This window comes from Sceloporus undulatus, chromosome 6 (genome assembly GCF_019175285.1).
Source record: "Sceloporus undulatus isolate JIND9_A2432 ecotype Alabama chromosome 6, SceUnd_v1.1, whole genome shotgun sequence".
Classification (NCBI taxonomy): Eukaryota; Metazoa; Chordata; class Lepidosauria; order Squamata; family Phrynosomatidae; genus Sceloporus; species Sceloporus undulatus.
The window spans coordinates 80,532,275-80,551,623 of NC_056527.1; the positions used below are offsets into that span (position 1 = coordinate 80,532,275).

A 19,349-nucleotide genomic window follows, 5' to 3' on the forward strand; every position below is an offset into this window, starting at 1 on the left:
AATGGAGAATGTTTAGGAATTCCTCCTTGACAGGAGATTGAAATGCAGAGCAAGTCCTGGAGAAGGAGAACCATTTGGTCACCCTGCATATAAATGTAGATTCATGTTTCTTGGTCCTGCTGAGAATGGAGGATGTTAAGAAACTTCTCCTGGACAGAAGATAGAAATATAGGTCATGTCTTTGAAAAGGAGGAGATCTGGTCACCCTGGGACAGGAGGGCAAAGGGACCAAAGAGAAGCCAGTGGGGTTCCTTTGGGTGGATTCCAGCTTGTCTGCCTCTCAGATGCTCATCTCTTTTTCCTTTTCATGTTGGTTGTGGGGTGGGAAATGTGGGGACCAGCAAGCAAGGCTGCCTTGCTTTGGCTGCCTGAGGCAAAGGAGAAGAGAGAACTCCAACCCTTTATTCCACCTACAAGATGCCAGTGGTTTGAGATGTCTCTTCCTTCCATAACATCCAGAATCCACAAAACAGTGATACTTTTATGGGACCAACCAAAATCCACAATAGACATGTTGCAAACTTTCAAGACTCTGTGAAGTCGAAGGCTTTCATGGTCGGCATCCATGGTTTTTTGTGGGTGTTTCGGGCTATGTGGCCACATTCTAGAAGAGTTTATCCCTGACGTTTCGCCAGCATCTGGCTTCTTCATCAGCCAAAGGTGTTAAAAAACATTCTTGTTGTTGCCTTTGTGGGTCTTCAAGTCATTTCTGACCAATGGCAACCCTAAGGTGAACCTCTCATGGGGTTTTCTTGGTGAGTTTCTTCAGAGGAGGTTTGCCATTGTCATCCTCTGAGGTGGAGAGAGTGTGACTTGCTCAGGGTCATGCAGTGGGTCTCTATGGTGGAGCCATAGAGGAGGTAAAAAAATTATGAGGATGTTAGTCATTGGGCTGCATTTTGTCAAGAAGTTGTGGTTGTTGTTCTCAGTTCAGATGGTATGGAAGGGTATTCATGCAGCCAGGCCCTTCTTTCATCTGGCCATGTGGATACTGGGAGATTCTTAAAAGTCCAGTAAATAAAATTTAAATTCCATTAGCAACACAAAAAAGATACTCCCTTTGATTTTTAACATCTTTACTTGATGGAGCAAGTGAAGCTTTGAAAGCTTTAACATGTCTATTGTGCATTTTGATTGGCCCAATAAAGGTATCACTGTTTTGTGGATTGTGGATGTTATTGTACTTGGCTATATGGCCAACACAGCTACCCCGGATATGTTTTCTTCCTTCCATGATAATGATAGGGTAAGGTCTCCTTGCCCAAGAAAACCCTGTAAAATTAATGGGATCACCATAAGTTGACAGGTGACTTGAAGGCACATACACACATACAGTCCTCCACCACATCTGGAAGCAGTGGGGTAGTTTAGAGGACATAGGACAGGCTGTGTAGCACACACAATGGTGTTCTCCAGGCTGGTGGCATCTGGAGGCACAGAAGGACTGGCAGGCAGAGGGCCATTTCTGGACCACCTCCCTCCACATCTGCCTCCTTGGAGCAGTTGCCTCACTCTGCCTAATGCTAGGGGCAGTTGCGGAAATAACTCCTGTCCTGGTTTTGCTCTTGTAAGGAATTGCTAAAGTAGTGGTTAATTGTGAAAGAAAGATGCTGCTGACAGTTCAAAACTGCCCAGAGAATCAGGCACTGCCTCTGGCCTGGAATCCCATCATCTCTGGTTCAGGGCAGGGTGGCGGGATTGCTGTAGTTACTTTGAGATGGGAGGAAAGGTACATGACACATGCTCAGAGCCACACTGCATTACCATCACTTCGGTCTAGGATTGGGGAAGGGTTCCAAAATGGAATTAATCGAGCCTGTCCTGTCTTTGGTTATTGTAAGAGGCATAACTTCACAAGGCAAAACAGTTTCCTTCCCAGGTAAGGAAATTCAGAGGGAGAGAATTTTGTTTCTGCCTTTGGCATTTAAAAGCAAGGGTGGGTTTAACATCAGAATGGAATCTTAATTCCACTGTTGATTTTGACCTAGTTCTCACTAACAACAGATGAGGAAGTAAATGTGAGTGGTTGCACGCCGCCTATGAGTGATCACTTAGGGGTGAATGCTTTTCTTTCCCAAAAAGGATTCTTGATATACAGAAAATGAGATAGAAGAGGCAAGTTTCCAACCTGGATTCCCCCCGGATATCTTGCTTTTCTGTGTATAGCCTTCTCAGGGCTACATCACATCATTATTTTCTGACATTGAAATATGTACTGGTACTGGGAAAGAGAACCACTGTAGTGTCATGGTTTGAGTTTTGGACTAGGATTCTGGTTACCAGGGTTCCAATCCCCTGTCTGCCATGGAAACCTACTGGGTGACCTTGGACAAGTCACATTCTCTCAGCCTCAGAGGAAGTCAATGGCAAACCCCCTCTGAACACGTCTTGCTTAAGAAAACCCTGTGACCCTAAGGTTCACCATAGATCAGAAGAAACTTGAAGGCACACAACACAAATAAGAAAAACCAGGAAAGAAGGTGGAGCAGGGGAGAAATGGATAAAACCTTGGGCGACTCATATGCTTTTAGCCTCAGAAAACCCCATGGTAGTGTTACCATAATTCGGAAATGACTTGAAGGGACACAACAACAGAATGGCAACAGAATAGATCACAATAGGTACTCTGCAAGGAGATCTATATCCTCAGTTGCATCCAATAAGAATGGACCCACTGAAACCAATGGGACATTTAAATCCTGATTAAGTTTCATTGATTTCAGCAGATCTAATTTAAGTAAAGTATGTACTGTATCTTAAAGTTACCAATTGATGTGGGGCAATCCCATTAATTTCATGGGGTTTTCTTAGGTATTTTGCCATTGTCTTCCTCTGCATCTACTCAATTCTGCTCTAAAGTTCACTTAGTCTAGATCCAACTACTGTATATACTCATGTATAAGTCTAGAAATTTAAGTCAAAACCTTAGTTGACTTATCCAGGGGTCAATGTAAGTATTGTGCTTTAACTCTTATTGAAAAACAGGAACTATCCCCTGGTGAAAGGCAAGAGTGTTATCTGTCCTGGAAGCACTGACAACCCTTTGTTCTCTTATCAATCCAGCTGTTAGTGTGTGCACAAACAGTTATGTCTGCTGGAATTTTGTAAGTTCTTTGGCATTGTTTTCCTTTGCTTCACACTTATATCCTTTGTTACATGCCCCTAAATTTTACCCTTGACTTATATCAAAATACATAATTTTGATCCCAAAACTTGCCCTCAACTTATACATGAGGTCAGCTTATAGTCAAGTATATACGGTGTGTTTTGTGGGTTTTCTAAAATTAATGTCCACATCACAGCAGGCGAGTTAGCCCTCTCTCCATAGGTATTATGGAAGTCTGAAGGCAAAGAAAGACAAAAAGGTTGAATGGGCTAGTAGAAGAGATGGAACAGTGGTTTTATTTTCCCATAAACCTATGTACAAGAGAGAATTTTCTCTACATTATGACTAATTTCAAAACCTTGTTAGTATTCTGGTAAGAATCTGGTGACACTTTAAATATCTGCTTGTAGCATTAGTTCCATTTGGTTGTTCAGTGGATTTACTCGCAGGTAAAGCATACAGGATTTAACTTAACCTATTTATTGTGGCACAAGGTTTCATTTGCTGCTTTAATAAATGCATCAAGTCTTATCCTCAGCATGCAAGCACATGCACAAAGGTTAGAATGAGGAAACTGTAATGTAAAAGGCAAAGACACGTAAGAGGCAATCACTGGGGAGTGGAATTGTGCTTGTGGTTCCATCTCAAGAGTCAGGTAGGCTATTTGGCCTTGCTTTCAAGGCAGCCAAGCATTTGCATGGTTGTCTGCAGCATAGCAGCTGCTCACAGGTAGCCTTCTCTATAGAATGTGGAGCCAGGTGGTGCAGAGGCAAGCCAAGAGTGCAGCTCCATTCCCAAATAGCTGTGATTGCTTGACTGCTGTTCAGTTTGAGAATGTGCCCAAAATGCCCCTGGAAATGACATTGTATCATCACTGAGCCACATTGCTGCCAGGAGTATTCTGGCCCAGAAAGACTGCTGAATGTGACCAAGCTGCTACTTGAAACAATGGTTGTGTGTCTTCAAGTCATTTCCAATTTTTGGTGGCCCTAAGACTATGAGGGTTTGCTGTTTCCTTTGTCTGAGGCTGAGAGAATGTGACTTACCCAAGGTCATCCAGTGGATTTCTATGGCTGAGTGGGAATTCAAAGCCTGGTCTCCAGAGTCATGCTGAAATGCCCAAAGCACTGTACCACACTGTTTCAGAAGTATAGCCTTTTTCCTGTGAGGAGGGAAGTGGGAGAGAAAGAAGGAGAATCTTAGTTACCTCATAAAAACATAAATCCACATCCACCTAAACGAGTCAAAATTTCAAGGAGAGGTCCCCACCACAACTTCTGAAAATGCTGAGATAATCTGGGGTTAAACGTTTGGATCAGAATTTATTTTGGCAATGAAAGGCCCATAAATAAGTCATGGTGGGGTTCTGAGGCTTTTTGAAGAGTTCCCTGATGACAAGATTGAAGAAGGCTATGAATCACCTAGTCTAGCTATGCTGCATGGCACTGTGGGGCTGTGGTAGTGGCCAAAAAAAATTAGTTGTCATTTCCATCACTGCTCTGAAAAGGGCTCTCATCTGTGCTCAGTCAATTAATGCTACATTTTTCATTATGATACCAGAGATTGCAGTAACTACAGGATCACTGTATTAATTTCCATTGCAAGCAAATTAACACTCAAAATTTTAAAACAAAGACTCTTACCATAGATGGAGTGCGAAATGCCAGATGTCCAAGCTGGGTTTAGGAAAGAAAGAGGCACTAGGGCTCCTATATGCTGGATACCAAAACAATTTCAAAAGAAAATCAGTCTGTGCTTTATAGGCTATAGCAAAGCTTTTGATTGTAGAGATCACAAAATGTTATGGATTGCTCTTTAAGAAATGGATATGCCATACCATTTGATTATCCTGATGCGTATAACCTGTATTCAGGAGAAAAGGCTATTGTTAGGACAGAATACAGAGAAATGGAATTGTTTCCAGTTGGGAAGGAGGTCAGTTGAGGCTGCATTTAATCACCTTTCTGTTTAACTGTAACACTGAATGTATTATATGTCAAGAATATACATATTCCCAATTCAATGGAAAGAATACTAGCGTTGAGGGGGATGCTGTATGTTTTGGGATGATGGTATATTGGTATAGCACATCTGTTGTCATATGAACCCTGAAATCCTGAACTGTCCCCATCTAGGAAGGTATGGCCATGATAGTGATTTCCTTCTGAACAGCATTTGGAAGGACCTCAATACTAGTTTGTAATCTAGACTGTCAGCTCAGGTAGGGAGACTGAAGGACAATGAAGGTGCTGGTACACCAGTAGAGCCTGAGACAAGGTATAAACACCCCAAAGCAGATAGAAAGCATTTTTATTTATTTTATTTCAAGAATTTATATCCTGCCTTTATAATCTATTGCAAAGTTTAACCCCTGCCTTACCATTTCTGCCCATGAAGGCCATGCACTGAGAAATCATGTCAATTCTGTTAGCCTTTCAACACAAATGGACAACTTGTGGACTACAGGCTGCCTATAGCCCTTGGAGGTCTCCAGTGTATCCCAGTTGTAGGTACACAAGTCCTTACAAATCCTGCCACCCAGTATTGTTTTGGTTGTTTATTTCTTAGTCCTGGAACTCAAGGCATCTTACAAAAGTTATAAGAGATACAACTAAAAATTCCCATTATATGGAAGTTAAAATATAATCTAATAATCAATAGAATTAAAAGCAGTTGAAGGCACTGTGAGAGTCCTGTGGCTCAGTTCCTGCTTGTCACTCATGTGAGGTGAGCTGGAGGCACAAAGAAATAATTCCATGCATTGTTCTCCCTATAGATTTACTACGCTACTCAACCCTCCAAACAGCTGCTTAATGGAGTGAGTAGAGTGTGATTTGCATGGAGTGTACAGGGTGTGGGAAAGGTCATTCTTGCATGCTTCCTCCCCAGCATGGTCTTGTACCTCACAGCATCTTCCTGTGGCTGAAGGAAGGATCAGAAAAAGCAGAGTAGGCTGGGTTAAGGGTAAGAGACTTGAGTGTGGGAGAGGAGAGAAGGGAGTCCAGGGCTACATCCAAATACTGTAGAGAGCTTCAGTTGCTTAAAAAGTATTTATTTGTGCAACCCCCCTGGTAACAGAATTTTAGAAAAGGTGGAATAAACAAGGGGGAAACTCAAAAGAAAGGGGGAAGTGCAAACTGAAGATAGAGTTTTTTGGAATCCCTGTAAATATCCATGACTGAGTCAAGTGCAGTCACTCATCTGGAAGCACTCCTCATCCCATTTACTGCTGAGCTTGGGCACATCCACTGCTGGCATGGAGCCCCCAACCTGCTGTCCACTGTTCATGTGCCCTAGAAGATCCTTGTGTAAGGTCGTTGTGCCTAGAACTATTTGCTTGTGACCCGCCGGGTGGAGGGCATGCCCTGAAATGAAGAAACAGGTCTGTCTTAGTCCCGTCAAGAACATAATGGTATGGATAGAGATATAACATTTTTTAGAAGCAGCTGACATTTTCAGAAAACTTGAAAAATGCAACATTCCTAGCCTTTACAGATTGAAAATCACTTTGTTACTGCTAGAACACAAAATGCATTGTACATATGTAACCTGGTTAGACAAAATTATCATATTTGATATTAAAAATACAGTCTGTTCAAAATATAATTTTATTATTGGTTACCAATGGAGCTTTGAGGTCCAGAACTATAAGGAACCTTTCTGGTTCTTTGAGTTTGAGGAACATGGGGAGGGAAGGCACTCCAATAAAAACAAGAAGAAATAGTCCAGTTAGTAAAACTGATAAAGTTATTTTCTTTCCACTAATTCCCTGTGGCGTCAAATAATGCACTAACCCCCTCTGAACAAGTCTTGCTTAGGAAAACCCTGTGACAGGTTCACCTTAGGGATTGTAATGATCTGATACTGTAGTCTTACATACAAATTTGCATTTACATTATTAAAAAAAAACTATTTTGGGTCAGTAAATATATGAATACCTTATCTTAATATTTAAGTCACTTAAACAAATAATTCTTTTAAAAAACTTTGAAATAATGGGGAAAATGTTGTTTTATCCAAATGTTTTTTTTCTGCCCCCCCCCCCAGGCCAGCACATCTCTGGCAATGGGCTTTAGAGGCATTCACTTAGTCATGTGAAGACATCACCAGATGCTACAAGTACAGATGTTTTAGCAGCTAAATTTTAATTGGGTTGTCCTCTCCCTACCACAGACTGACTCTCTACTAAGACTGACTCTGTCCTGGGAGACAAAGTTAGAAGAGGGGAGTAGACAAGCTGGTGGGCAAACAGAGAGTGCCCCTGCTTCAGTTGGACTTCTGTATATGGATATTTTTATCTGTTTAAAAATGTAGAGTTATTACTGAATCTATTACATGGTGTGAACATTATGAATTACAGTACAAAGTCCTTCTCAGACTGCATCAGCAGGATTATCCATTCCAAAAGCCAGGAAGTAAGTCCTGGCAAGACCTTACTGGGGATCCTTATTTAGATAATACAGTAAGAACTAGAGTGCAAATCTGTTAAAAGGTTCATCTGACAAGGAGCGAAGGCTGAAAGAATGAGTATTGAAAAAAGAAGATGAAAGGAGCATGCTTACAGATCCCCATGTACTCAAATGAACAGCTTGACCAACCCAGCTGTAGGCTGAGAGCATTAGCTTTGATCTTGGCTCAGTGACAGGAAAAATATCCTAAACGTACAAGTTGTTCAGGAATGAATGAAGCTGCGTCTAGGGTGAGTGTCAAGATCTTCCATTGAAGTTTATAAGAGAAAGTTGAACAAACATTTGTCAGAAATATTTTTTTATACCAGGGGCCTGGGTAATCTGAAAGTTGGCTTTCTGTTTTGAGTGTTGTGCCTCAGCCCCAGGGAAGCATCCAACTTGCGTGTTCTGAAGGACACTGCTATTAAACTGGGGTGGGGAAAATGTAGTTTGTGGTTTGCATGCTGAGTGCTGTTTTTGTGCCCCCCAGGGCTCTCCAAAGGTGAAAAGGATTTGGTTTAAAATCCTTGATTTTTAAGGGGTGTGGAGGGCATTTCCACCATGTTTGACCCCCAGGGATCAAGATGACAGCTTGCAAGCTTTTCATTAAAAACTGGCCTCAAAATGCTCCAACATTTAGGGGCCCAGGAAACCTCCGAAACATATCCCCTGGAGGGTGTTTAGTGGCATTTGGGGGCAAAATTTGTTTTTTTCACAGATGTGGGTTCAAAGATCTCTTGCTGGACTAATGTAGCCTCCCTAGTCTTCCATAGTTGCCCACTTTTGTATTAAAGGGATCTTCAAATAAACAAACAAACAAACAAATAAACAATCCAGATAAATTGAGAGGAATGACTCTGCTCATGCTTAGTGGCACTACCTTTTTTGCCTTAGCAGCTTTCCCATGATGCAGCAGCCCAGAATGTGCAATGTGAAGTTTTGCATTGCAAGGGTGGGTACAATTAAAAAAAGGTTGTGAAACTTATCCCTGGTGAACCTTTGTTGCAATGAGACCCTGATGTTTCTCTGCAAGATCTGCCAGCTCTGTTTAGTGACTGTTGTCACTGTGGGCACTGAAATAGTTTTTATATGGTTGCAGTGAAGGAGGATTTGTCTGTCAATAAGTATTATTACCCTGTTAGCCAGGCACAAGGAGATCAATGTAACCAGCCTAATGCCAGATACTGGGGTCCAGCGATGAGGGAGGGGGGGAAGTATCCATCACCTTTATTACCCTTTTTGTGAGCTCTCAGGGCATCTGGCCGGGTGTTATTAACAACATGCTTGGTTTGTTTATGGGCAGCAAGGCTGTTCTTAAGAAAGGAAGGATTCAAATGCTCTGTTGACAGTAAAAGGTAGAAAAAAACCTGCAGAGGAAACAGTTTTTTCAGTTTCTGATCCTCTTTGCGTGATCTTTTCTCTTTTCCTACACACCATTTCCTCTGTCAGATAGGAGAATATGTGGCAACATCTTTTTCCTTTTAAATAGCATAACGGGATGCTCCATCTGTTCTCTTGGTGAGGCAAATGATCTCTTTTCTTTTTCTCAAACCATTTATCTTGTGCATCTTGTTTGGAACTGAAGCCCTTTCACTGAACCTCTTGGGTCTTTTTAAGAATTAGGGGGTGGGAGGGTGGGATGCTGTCTAAAGAGCCAATATGCTCAGCCCAGATGTTAGCCCAGACCCCATTCCATTGTTCACCAAATTCACCTTTGGCCTTATAGCTTGAGGCCAATGCTACTGACCTGATATAGATCTTGAGAGGTACCAAATTTCACTGCGGATAAGGAAAAAAAAAAGCTTTTACTTTTGCTTCTAGTTTTGCAAAACCTGCTTGAGGCTGTTGCTTGCTCCCCTCCCCTCTCTTCCCCAAACGAGTTAAAAATATTTGTTGTTGCTGTTGTTGTTGTGTGCCTTCAAGTAATTTCTGACTTATGACAATCCTTTCACAGCAAGATTTTTTTTGCAAGGTTTGTTCAGGTTTGTCATTGTCTTTTCCTGAGACTGAGTGTATGTATGTAAGTTGCCCAAGGACACTCAGTGGGTTTCATGGATCCTTGGTCTCCGGTGTTGTACTCCAACATGCAAATCACTACACCAAACTGGAAGCAAAAATTAAGTAGGAGCAGTGGTTACTTAGTGACTAAAGAGCTATTTTTTCCTTCATACAGCACCTTACCTTTCAGTTTTTGAAATACCATTTTAGGAAATGTTACAAGGGCAGCGATTTTGCCCATACAACAAAAACAAAACAACCCAAATCTAGTCTATTATAATAATTTAATTGGGTCAACCAAAAGGTATAAATACATCATGCTAACCTTCACAGCTTTCCTCATCAGGCTTCTTGTTATGTTCCTTCAAGTTGTTTCCGACTTACAAAGAAAAATAATGACAACAGTAAATCTACAAGAACTAGTTCTATCTAGACAATGAGAAAATTGAAATAGTCAAAGAGTTCACATTTCTTGGCTCAGATATTGATCAGAACGGAGACTGCAGTTGACTGCAGTGAAGAAATCAGAAGAAGAGTAGGATTGAGAAAGGCAGCTATGAAAGAATTGGATAAGATCATAAAGTCTACACAGACATAACTCTCAACTCTAAAGTGAGGATAGTCCAAGCCATTGTATTCCCCATCATCATGTATTATTATTATTATTAAGAATAACCTTTATTTATAAAGCGCTGTAAATTTACATGTATGGGCAGTAAAAAAAACTGATAGGAAGAAAACAAATTTGAGATGTAGAGAATGGTGTTGAAGATACCGTGGATGGGCAAGAAGACAAACAAATGGGTCCTAGAACAGATTAATCCAGATTCTCTTTGAAAGCCAAGATGACTAAAATTGAGGCTGTCGTACTTTAGCTACATCATGTGGGGAAATGAATCATTAGAAAAGACAATGATACTAGGAAACATGGAAGGCAGTAGAGAGGAACCACATGCCAGACTCAGTCAGGGAAGACACTGGCTTTGGCTTGTAGGACCTGAGCAGAGAGGTTGAGGACAGGTTTGCTCAAAGTTGACTTGAGGACAGTTAACAACAATAAAAGTGAACCTATCACAGGGTTTTCTTGGCAAAATTTGTTCAGAGGGACTTTGCTTGAGACTGAGAGAATGTGACTTGCCCAGGGTCCCCCAATAGATTTCTACAGCTTAGTGAGGATTCAAACCCTGGTTTCCAGAGTCACAGTCCAGTGTCCAAACCACTCGTACATCACAATCTGTCTCTCTTCATCAGGCAGAGATGGTGGAACAGCATACAAGGAAAATGGTGTGGTTCTGGCATCTACATTTTGCATTGGATATTATAGGAACTGTGTTTAGATGAAAAGTGAGGCTTATTGCTTCTGCTTTCATTGTCTTTGTTCCCACTTAGCATATGGATAGGGATGTGGTGAGGACTTTGGCCACCTGCACTTCTGTGACAAGCAGAATGCAGACGCCAGGACCTCAGTATATCACTGCTATTGTATGCTATTTCACCATCTCTGCCTGATAAAGAAGCCTGGGATTTCATTTGGATCCAGTTTTAGTGCCGTCACTAGCTAGGATGTCATCCTGTGCGGAGGCTTTCACCCGGGAAGGCCATGTGTTTGTGCCTTCTGCTGCTCCGTTGTTGGGCTTCCTCCCCAGGGAGAAAGCATGGCTACAGAGCAGCCAGGGAGGGCATGTGTTTGCCCCTCCTGCACTGAAGGGGGAGTAGGGCCCAACCAGGTGTCACCCCTCTTTTGGGGTGTCACCCAGGTGAAAGAGAATGGCAGCTTACCTTCCTTCTTCCTCAAACCCCTCCAGGCTACATAGAGGGTTGGGGGAAATTCTGAATGGGGAGAGCTGTGGTGCTATCACTGAACTTTCTGCAGAAGCTTCTTTAATGAGCAGAGTCTTTCTGTCCATACAAGGCAAAATCTGGGTCCAGACTGTAGGCTAGTTCATGCTGTATTGCTCTACCAAATCTGTGGTTCTGAGTTCAAAATCTTTTTAGAGGCTGCAAGGCAATGTCTGCCTGATTTTCTCTCTTTTTAGAATCACTACTTGAATTTGATCTCTACAGCTCCTGCTTCTTAGGAAGCAAGGCGTTCTATCAAATTACATAGAAGTGGAGGTGAGAAGAAATCTTTGGAGTAGCCCTGGCCAGGACAAGATCTTTTTTAAAAAATTGGTGATGTATAGGTGATTCTGTGTTGAGTGAAGCTCTTCCTTAGGGAGGGAAGGAATTAATGAGATTTTCCAAGCTATTTGAAAGTGTTAAAACAAGGGTGGGCACAGTGTAGCCTGCAGAGCTGTTTTGTGGCCCAAGAGGTTAAAAACTATTAGGGGCAAAAAATGTATATTAAATTTTGTTTGTGCTATCATGGCCCCAAACATGGGAGCATTTTTGCCACATGGACACCTGACCTTTTTTATGAACAGGAAATGAACAGGAAGTGATTTCCAGATCACTTCCTGGGTTGGTTTTTTTAAATAGCCTCTTAGATGGCCCAAGGTGGAGGCAAAAATGGCTAGCAAATTTTTGGAGGCAAAATTTTGGACTGTGTGGGGTATGTGTGTGTGGTAAGAGGTGAGGACAATGCACCCCGCTAGGCTCCAACAGAGTTGCCCGTGACTGTCTTAGGCTGGATCTGCACTACAGAAACAATTCAGTTTGAACCACTTTAACTGGTTCATTGCTGTGGAATTCTGGGTATTATAGTTTGTTGAGGCACCAGAGCTCCACTCCGGAATTCCATAGCATTGAGCCATGGCAGTTAAAGTGGTGTCAAACCGGATTGTTTCTGCAGTGGGGATCCAGCCTTATCAAAACAAACTGATAATCAGGCTTGAATGTGCCTCATGGCAGAGCTGAGAAACAAAGAAAGAAAGAAGTGGGAGAAGCTCATTGTGGCTCTCACAAGGCAGAGGAAACCTTGACCCTGTTTTCAATACAGTCTTGAGCCTTTGAACAAAAGCAGGGCTGTATTCAGCTTAGTAGGTGGTGGTGGATCATTTCCATATGAGGTCTTCCAATAAATGAATGGAAAAACCAATAGTTTCCTCTTTGGCATTGTTACCAAGATCAAATGTCTGTAATTTGAGGCCCAACTATAAATGCTAGTCGCAGACCTGTCTTTAAGTGTATACCTCTTTCCAAGTTCATTCCTAGTTTTTCAAGCCTGCCATAATAATGTGTGAATTGCAGAGTCTAATTTGAAGAGCAAAAGAGATGTCCCCGTCATACTTATGTGCAACCTCTTGTCTTTCACCTTAAAGAGGGTCCTCACTCATTGGAAAAGAAGCTGTGAACAGGCTGTTTTCTTTCTTGCTATTTTTGCTCTTGAGCATCTCCTTTAGCTGCCCACTGCTACTTTGCTTGAGCTTCCCTCATAGTGGCCTCTTTTTATTGGGCAATGAGAGGAAGCTTCGGATCTTAGACTCTGACATCCTCTTCCAATACCATTGGGAAAGTAGTAGTAGTGGCATGATAGGGAGAAGGAAGCTGGAGTGTGATACTAGCCAGACAAAAAGCTTTAAACAGTTTTCCTTCCAGCTGGAGAGAAAGGGGAGGTGTGAATATTGTGCTTTATATGAGGGTGAGAAAAAGAATGTACAGGGTACTTGTGTGTGGGTGTAAGGAGATGCTTTGTGTGCAGTTTTTTTAGATTACATACAATGATAGTGTATCTTTCAACATTTTTATAGCATTATTACAATAATGCAGTACTCACACAGGCAAATTTTGTCATAAATTCATAAACACACATAAAACAAAAACTGTGTTTACTGTTCATAATGTGTGTGTGTGTCTATATATATAGAGAGAGGGAGGGAGGGACAGGGAGTGAGAATAGTATACTGGTTCACTTGAAATATGCTGATACACATCTTTCTGTGCAATCTAAACAGAATTATATTTCACTATTAGTCACATTTTCAATTTAACTGAGGACAGCCAGTACCAGATGTTGGTCAATAATTCACTCCTCTTCAGTCTTTGCTTAGTTTGCCAGGAGTTAGTGAAAGCAGCCCTTACACATACTATGTGCAAGACCGGTTTGCTTGTCAGAATGCATGTACAGTCGGCTCTCCTTATCCATGGTTTTTTTAATTAGTGTATTCTATCATCCACGGCCTAAAAATATTCAAAAAAATATAAATTCCAAATAGCAAACCTTGATTTTCCATTTTATATAAGGGACACCATTTTGCTCTGCCATTATATTTAATGGGACTTGAGCATTCACAGATTTTGTTATTCACAGGGGATCCTGGAACCAAACCCCAGCGGATAACAAGGTCCCACTGTACATTTTAACATAATTTATTGAACAGATTACAAAACCTTAGTGAATGGATGTCTGCAGCAATTCATTAATTACTGCAATATTTTCTCCCTATACAGTATTGTATCTCCACCATGTGTAAGAGTGTGGGTATTTTTTTTAGATATGTTACTGTGTGTCTATGCACAGACGTGTTCAAATATGAAGTTGCTGTAGATATTTTGGGGTGTGAAAAATAAGATACCTTTGTATACGTGATAGTGGAACTACTCCGGAGGGGAATTCAAAAAAGCCTACCCTAAATTGCAGAGTCCAAGATTCCATATAGACTATTGCTAGAGCAGTTAAAGTGGAATAATAACGCTATAACTGAGTAGTGTCAAAGAGCCTCAGGAGTGGGCAATTTGTTGTTCTCCAGTTAGTGCTGGACTGCAACCCTCTTCTGCCCTAGCAAGCATAGTCTATGCTGAGGGATGGTGAGAGCTGTAACCTAGCAGCATCTGGAGAGCCACAAGACTGCCTTCTGTTATACACAGAGAGGTTATATGAAAGTTTATGCCCTTCATTTTGGGCATGGATTGGTCCTCTGAAAGAGTACTGCCACCCTGCATCTTCTGTTTTGTGAAGTACAGTACCTGGCACACTGCCAGTGCTCAAGAAAGCTTTAATTCTGGTGGCAGTATTAATAGAACTTGTTTTAGGCCTCTTTTGTTGTGGATGCTGGCATGGTTGTCAGATCGCAGGGGATTTTGCTTGGCACTCTCTTTGGCCCATCTGGTGCCTAACCTGAGCTTGTTGACCCTGTCTTGACTGGCTGTGTGAAGCTTGAGCTTCCAGTAGAGTGTACAGGAAATAACAAGCCAACCACAGAGGGGAGCGGAAATGAATCAAACCCATTTCTCAAGCAGCCTGAAAGGCTTGCAGAGGAGGCAGTACTCTGTTGTGAGGGCTCAGGTAGCAGAGAAAAGAGGCCTTGATCCATCTCCCTTTTCTGAAGGTTAGAGAATCTTAGCAGGTATGAGAGCAGACCGTACCAGGGGTGGCCAAGTGAACAGGGCAGTGCCAAATGACAATGAAAGTCCTGGCAACGTGAGACTAGGTGGGATTAGAAATGAGTTGAAGGTTTGTTTGGTCTCCTTTTTAAACTTTGCATTTCCAAAACTAATTTCCCAATGTGCATTTCCCAAACTAATGTGAAGACTGGAACTGTTGGAGACTGTGTACTTCTCCAAATCTTGTGCTGTAGCTCTTGGTTCAAAGATGTAAAATGAGCAAGTTAAGGAAGACTGAGGCCAAAAGCAGAAGAAATTCAATATGAAAGTGCTAATTTTCATGCACTTTCATAAACTGTTTGCAGGATATGAAAATTGAATTGGAGGAATTTGTGACTAAAAATGTACAAAATTAAGGGGATTGAAAATAACCTTAGGTAGGATGCTTCAGCAAGATTTTTTTACTGGAAGTAGCAGAGGGAGGTAGCTCAGCAGATCAACGGGAGAGATGTGTAGACATAGAAAGCTGTACTAGCCTATCTGGTCAAAGAAAGGGGTGGGAAAATGGACCATTTATAAATGAAGTCCAGAATGCTTCCAAACCATTTTCTTTATTGGGAGTCTTACGGGATTCTTGCAGGATTAAACACATTTTACTGTTTATATACATAGGTTAAGTTATGTCGATGGCTATTATTTTATTAAATGTATTTGTAAGAATAATATATTGAACAATGATTGGTTATTTACATATTGTTGAAAATATGCACCTAAAGTCCCAGTGTTCTGTATTCTGCTGCAGTGAATAAACAAAATAACATATTAAACCTTCAAAAATGAATTGAGTGTTTGAGGGCTGCTAGCCGAACATATGCAGAATTTTTGTAAAAATACCAAGATTACCAGACTTGTAATCTTTAGACCTGAGGGTCAGAAAAAAGTGATCCTGTGCAAGAGATTACTTCCTCTCTTTTTCTTAGGTATCAAGAGGAACCAACTTAACTAAGCCATATCAACAAAGAATTAGCACGACCAAAGGACTAAAGCTACAACCTGTGTGTGAGAGGACATAAAGCTATGTTCCAAGCCAAGGGGCCGGCCAGTACAACCTCTACTAATGTATGTATTGAAATCAAGATTTTAAATTGAAGGGGTTTGCTGCTTCTCCTTATAAAGTTGGTTGGGAGGGAGTTAAGGAGTATCTTGCTTACTTGAATTGTGCAATTTTTATATGGAAGGCCATTTTAGTCTGTTGCAGCAAAACCAAGAGACTAGCAAATCTGTGATAGCTTTAGCTTTTGTGGACTAGAACTCACTTACCTGATGTATGAAGTGTTATCTGGGTATACATATACACATAGGTATCCTGGCAGGGCAGGCAGGGGAGTAAATAGTGAGGTCAGCTAGATTTTGTGATGCTTAGAAAGATAGATTTACAGATGCTTAGAAGGTACCAAGTGGAACTTAAACTGAACATTTCAATGTGTTTAGTGTAAGTACTGTATTAACTAAGTTTGGATGCAACCAAATGGTTTCACTACAGATTTTGCTCAAGTTGTCAATGCTAGTTGATTGAATATTGTTGAAAATTGTCAATATACTTTTTTTTTGCACTTGTCTAAACTATGAGTTATCCTGAGCTGTACCTTTTACATTTCAAGTCAATTTTGGATCAAGTGTGTTTATCATTCTCCTCCCTCATATCTCATTGTATCCTCATGTATAAAATATACTTGAGAGTAACACTGTATTCCAGAAAAGCTTATATCATAATAAATACATTAGGCTGCAATCCCATAACCAAACAAAGGCCAATTAAACACAGTGGGACTTACTACTATATAAACCTATATTGGATTGCATCTGTATAGTACTGTAAGATGCCACCACACTGTTATCTTGGTTCCTTTCTCCTTCCTGGAATTTCATCTGGTGATTCCTGTGAAATACATACATTTTGGTGCAGGATGTGGGAGTAACAAAAAAATATTTCCAGCAAATAACAAACAAACAAACAAACACCTACGATAGGTATTCTGGTGTTCTTTAGGAGAATTCATGCCTGTGTCGTATAGATGTACATTTTCAAAGAATACTCCCTTCGGTGGGGTTATTGAGACCTTACGGTCACACTAAAAATGATGACAGGAAGTGATGGCAGTTTGCTGCTATTTGGAGAGGTGCTGCAGAGCAAAACAGTGGTACTTGGTCTTGATGTGTGTGTGTGTGTGTGTGTGCGCGCGCGCGCGCGTGCAGCCTGGGGGGAGACTATGGAGAAATTGTCTCCCTTCCCCCACACAGTGGCTGACCTCTACTCTAGAACATCATTGTGTCATTGTGTTTGAAACCTTTCAGACCTAGACCTGAAGATCCAGCTCTAGTTGCACCACTGTCTTTCTTTGTAAAGTGTGTGCATTTAGAGGTCCTGTTGCTGACCTTTCTGTCTACATAGCCGATGAAGCTGTACCACTCTTCTGTAAATATGTCTGGCTCTGTTTGCACTCTTGCTGTTCTTAGTTGTTTGGTTAGCTTTTCTGTTAATATGATGCCCCATTTCCATCGTTCATTGTACCAACAGTTAGTTGAGAGAACAATGTTTGCTGTCCTTTTGAAGGGAGTGTATGCTGTGATTTGACATGCAGCAACAAATATGAACATTAACTCTCATTCTTCTTTTTCTCTCTTTAGGAGGCAAAGAGCAACTCAGGGGCATCCACTGTGCAAAGATCCAAGGTGATTATCTTCCAATTTTTGTTCTTTCTTGCATGACTTATTTCCCCCAAACATGGGAGCGCAGTAGAATACTTGTGCTGTCTAAAATTGGACTTTTCTAATACCCCAACTGTATTGTTTTGGTCTTTGTTCACAGAGGGACAAAGAGAAAAGGGACCTCTTAATCTCTCAATAACACTGACTAATCAGACAAATCTGATCAACAGAGATGTACAGTATAAGCAGGGCTTAATATAAGCCTGGGCAAAGTGCCAGGATTGTATTTCATTGCATAGGTTCAGCAACAGATATAGTGGGCATTTGGGAAATCAGGTGGAATGGAGGGAATCAGTGGGATGTGGTTATTCTTGGACAGAACAGATAGCAAAGGGCATGTTAAGATTGCATATCTCTGCATCTTTACTAAGGGCAAAGAATCCAGTAAACCAGATTAAATTATCTGCAAAGTCAAGGGGAAACATATTTTAAATATATATTATATGCTGTTTCCTTCTTGTCTATCACTGCCTTTGAATTCAAACTTTTATTTATTTATTTATTTGTCTTTAAACAAAGCATTAGGACATAACTGCATACCTCAAGCCAAATACTCCAAAAATGTTCTTCAGAGGGAGAAAGAAAATAGAGAGGTAGACAAAGATGATAGTGCTGTTAATAGTAGGTGACCCATTCCTTTGGTTGAGAAATGCATTTTTGGGTCACAAAAATTATAGATTTTCTACTCCAAATGATTTTGTTCTTTGGAATAGGACTGTTTATATACATTAATGAGTCATTAAACAAAAGGAATCAATGAACAGTTTTCACTGGAGGGAGGTTACCTATGCTGTACAACCTGATCATTGCTCATAAATGAATTGGTGTAGGAATGAATGTTGAAATTACAAAATGTGTGGATGCACCAAATCATTCAGAATGTTAAAAACTGACATGAACTCTAAAAAGATCTTTTCAGATTGGGAGAGAGACTAAATGGCATATACAATTCAGTATATGTTAGTGCTAGGTGATGGACACTGGAGCAAAGTATACATATACAGTGCGCCCGCATCATATGTGAGCGCCTTTTATGTGGCTTTCAACTTACACTGAAAGCCACGCGATGGGGTTGCAATGGTGCATGCACCTGTGGAACATGCACCGCGCTGCGCATCATGAACAAGCCCCATTATTTTCAATGGGGCTCGAGCATATGCGCTATTTGCCTTTGGCGGAGGGGTCTGGAACAGATCCCCTGTGCAAGGCAAGGGCACATTGTACATCCCTACACAAAATACCCCCCCCCCCCCGCACATTTCAAATCTACTATATACTGATGAGTCCAAATCATCAGTATATATTTTTGGCGTTATGGTGGATTACTCAGATAAAATGTCAAAGATAAGTGGGGCAGCTGTGGAAAGATCAATTCCATGGCAGGGATTATATGGAAAGTGCCAAAAATCCCAGTATGGTGATATCCTTCCAGATGCACAACTGTTCTTGTCTACAGTTATGATTTCCCCATCTGAAAACTGATGTTATACAGTGGATGGAGTGCTTGAATATGTCCCAGATTAACATCTCAGCCCCCATTGACTACCCTGTCTTGTCTGTTTTAATAACGTTAAAAGTATTGTTTTATTGTTATTGTTTATAATTATAATTTATTAGTTATGGTGGGTCAGTGGGTTTTTGGGACATTTTATTTTATTATATTTTAATGTTTTAATGTTGTTAGCCACCTCGATTTTAATAGAGAGGTGGGCATTAATAATAATAATAATAATAATAATAATAATAATAATAATAATAATAATAAT

The 19,349-nt window shown here is 40.9% G+C and overlaps 1 protein-coding gene across 4 annotated transcripts in view; it reads left to right on the forward strand.

Moving 5' to 3' along the window:
* LIMD2 (LIM domain containing 2) overlaps positions 1–19,349 on the forward strand; it is a 25,308-nt gene that overhangs the window by 1,692 nt on the left and 4,267 nt on the right. For 2 of the 4 annotated variants that reach the window (XM_042473120.1, XM_042473123.1), the window contains exons 2-3: positions 15,795–15,933; positions 17,503–17,547. In XM_042473120.1, coding sequence (XP_042329054.1) covers positions 15,892–15,933; positions 17,503–17,547 — 87 coding nt within the window. In that variant the 5' untranslated portion in view covers positions 15,795–15,891. Of the gene's footprint in view, positions 1–1,525; positions 1,880–14,412; positions 14,838–15,794; positions 15,934–17,502; positions 17,548–19,349 lie in introns of those variants that run through there. The other 2 variants (XM_042473122.1, XM_042473121.1) reach the window with 2 other exon arrangements.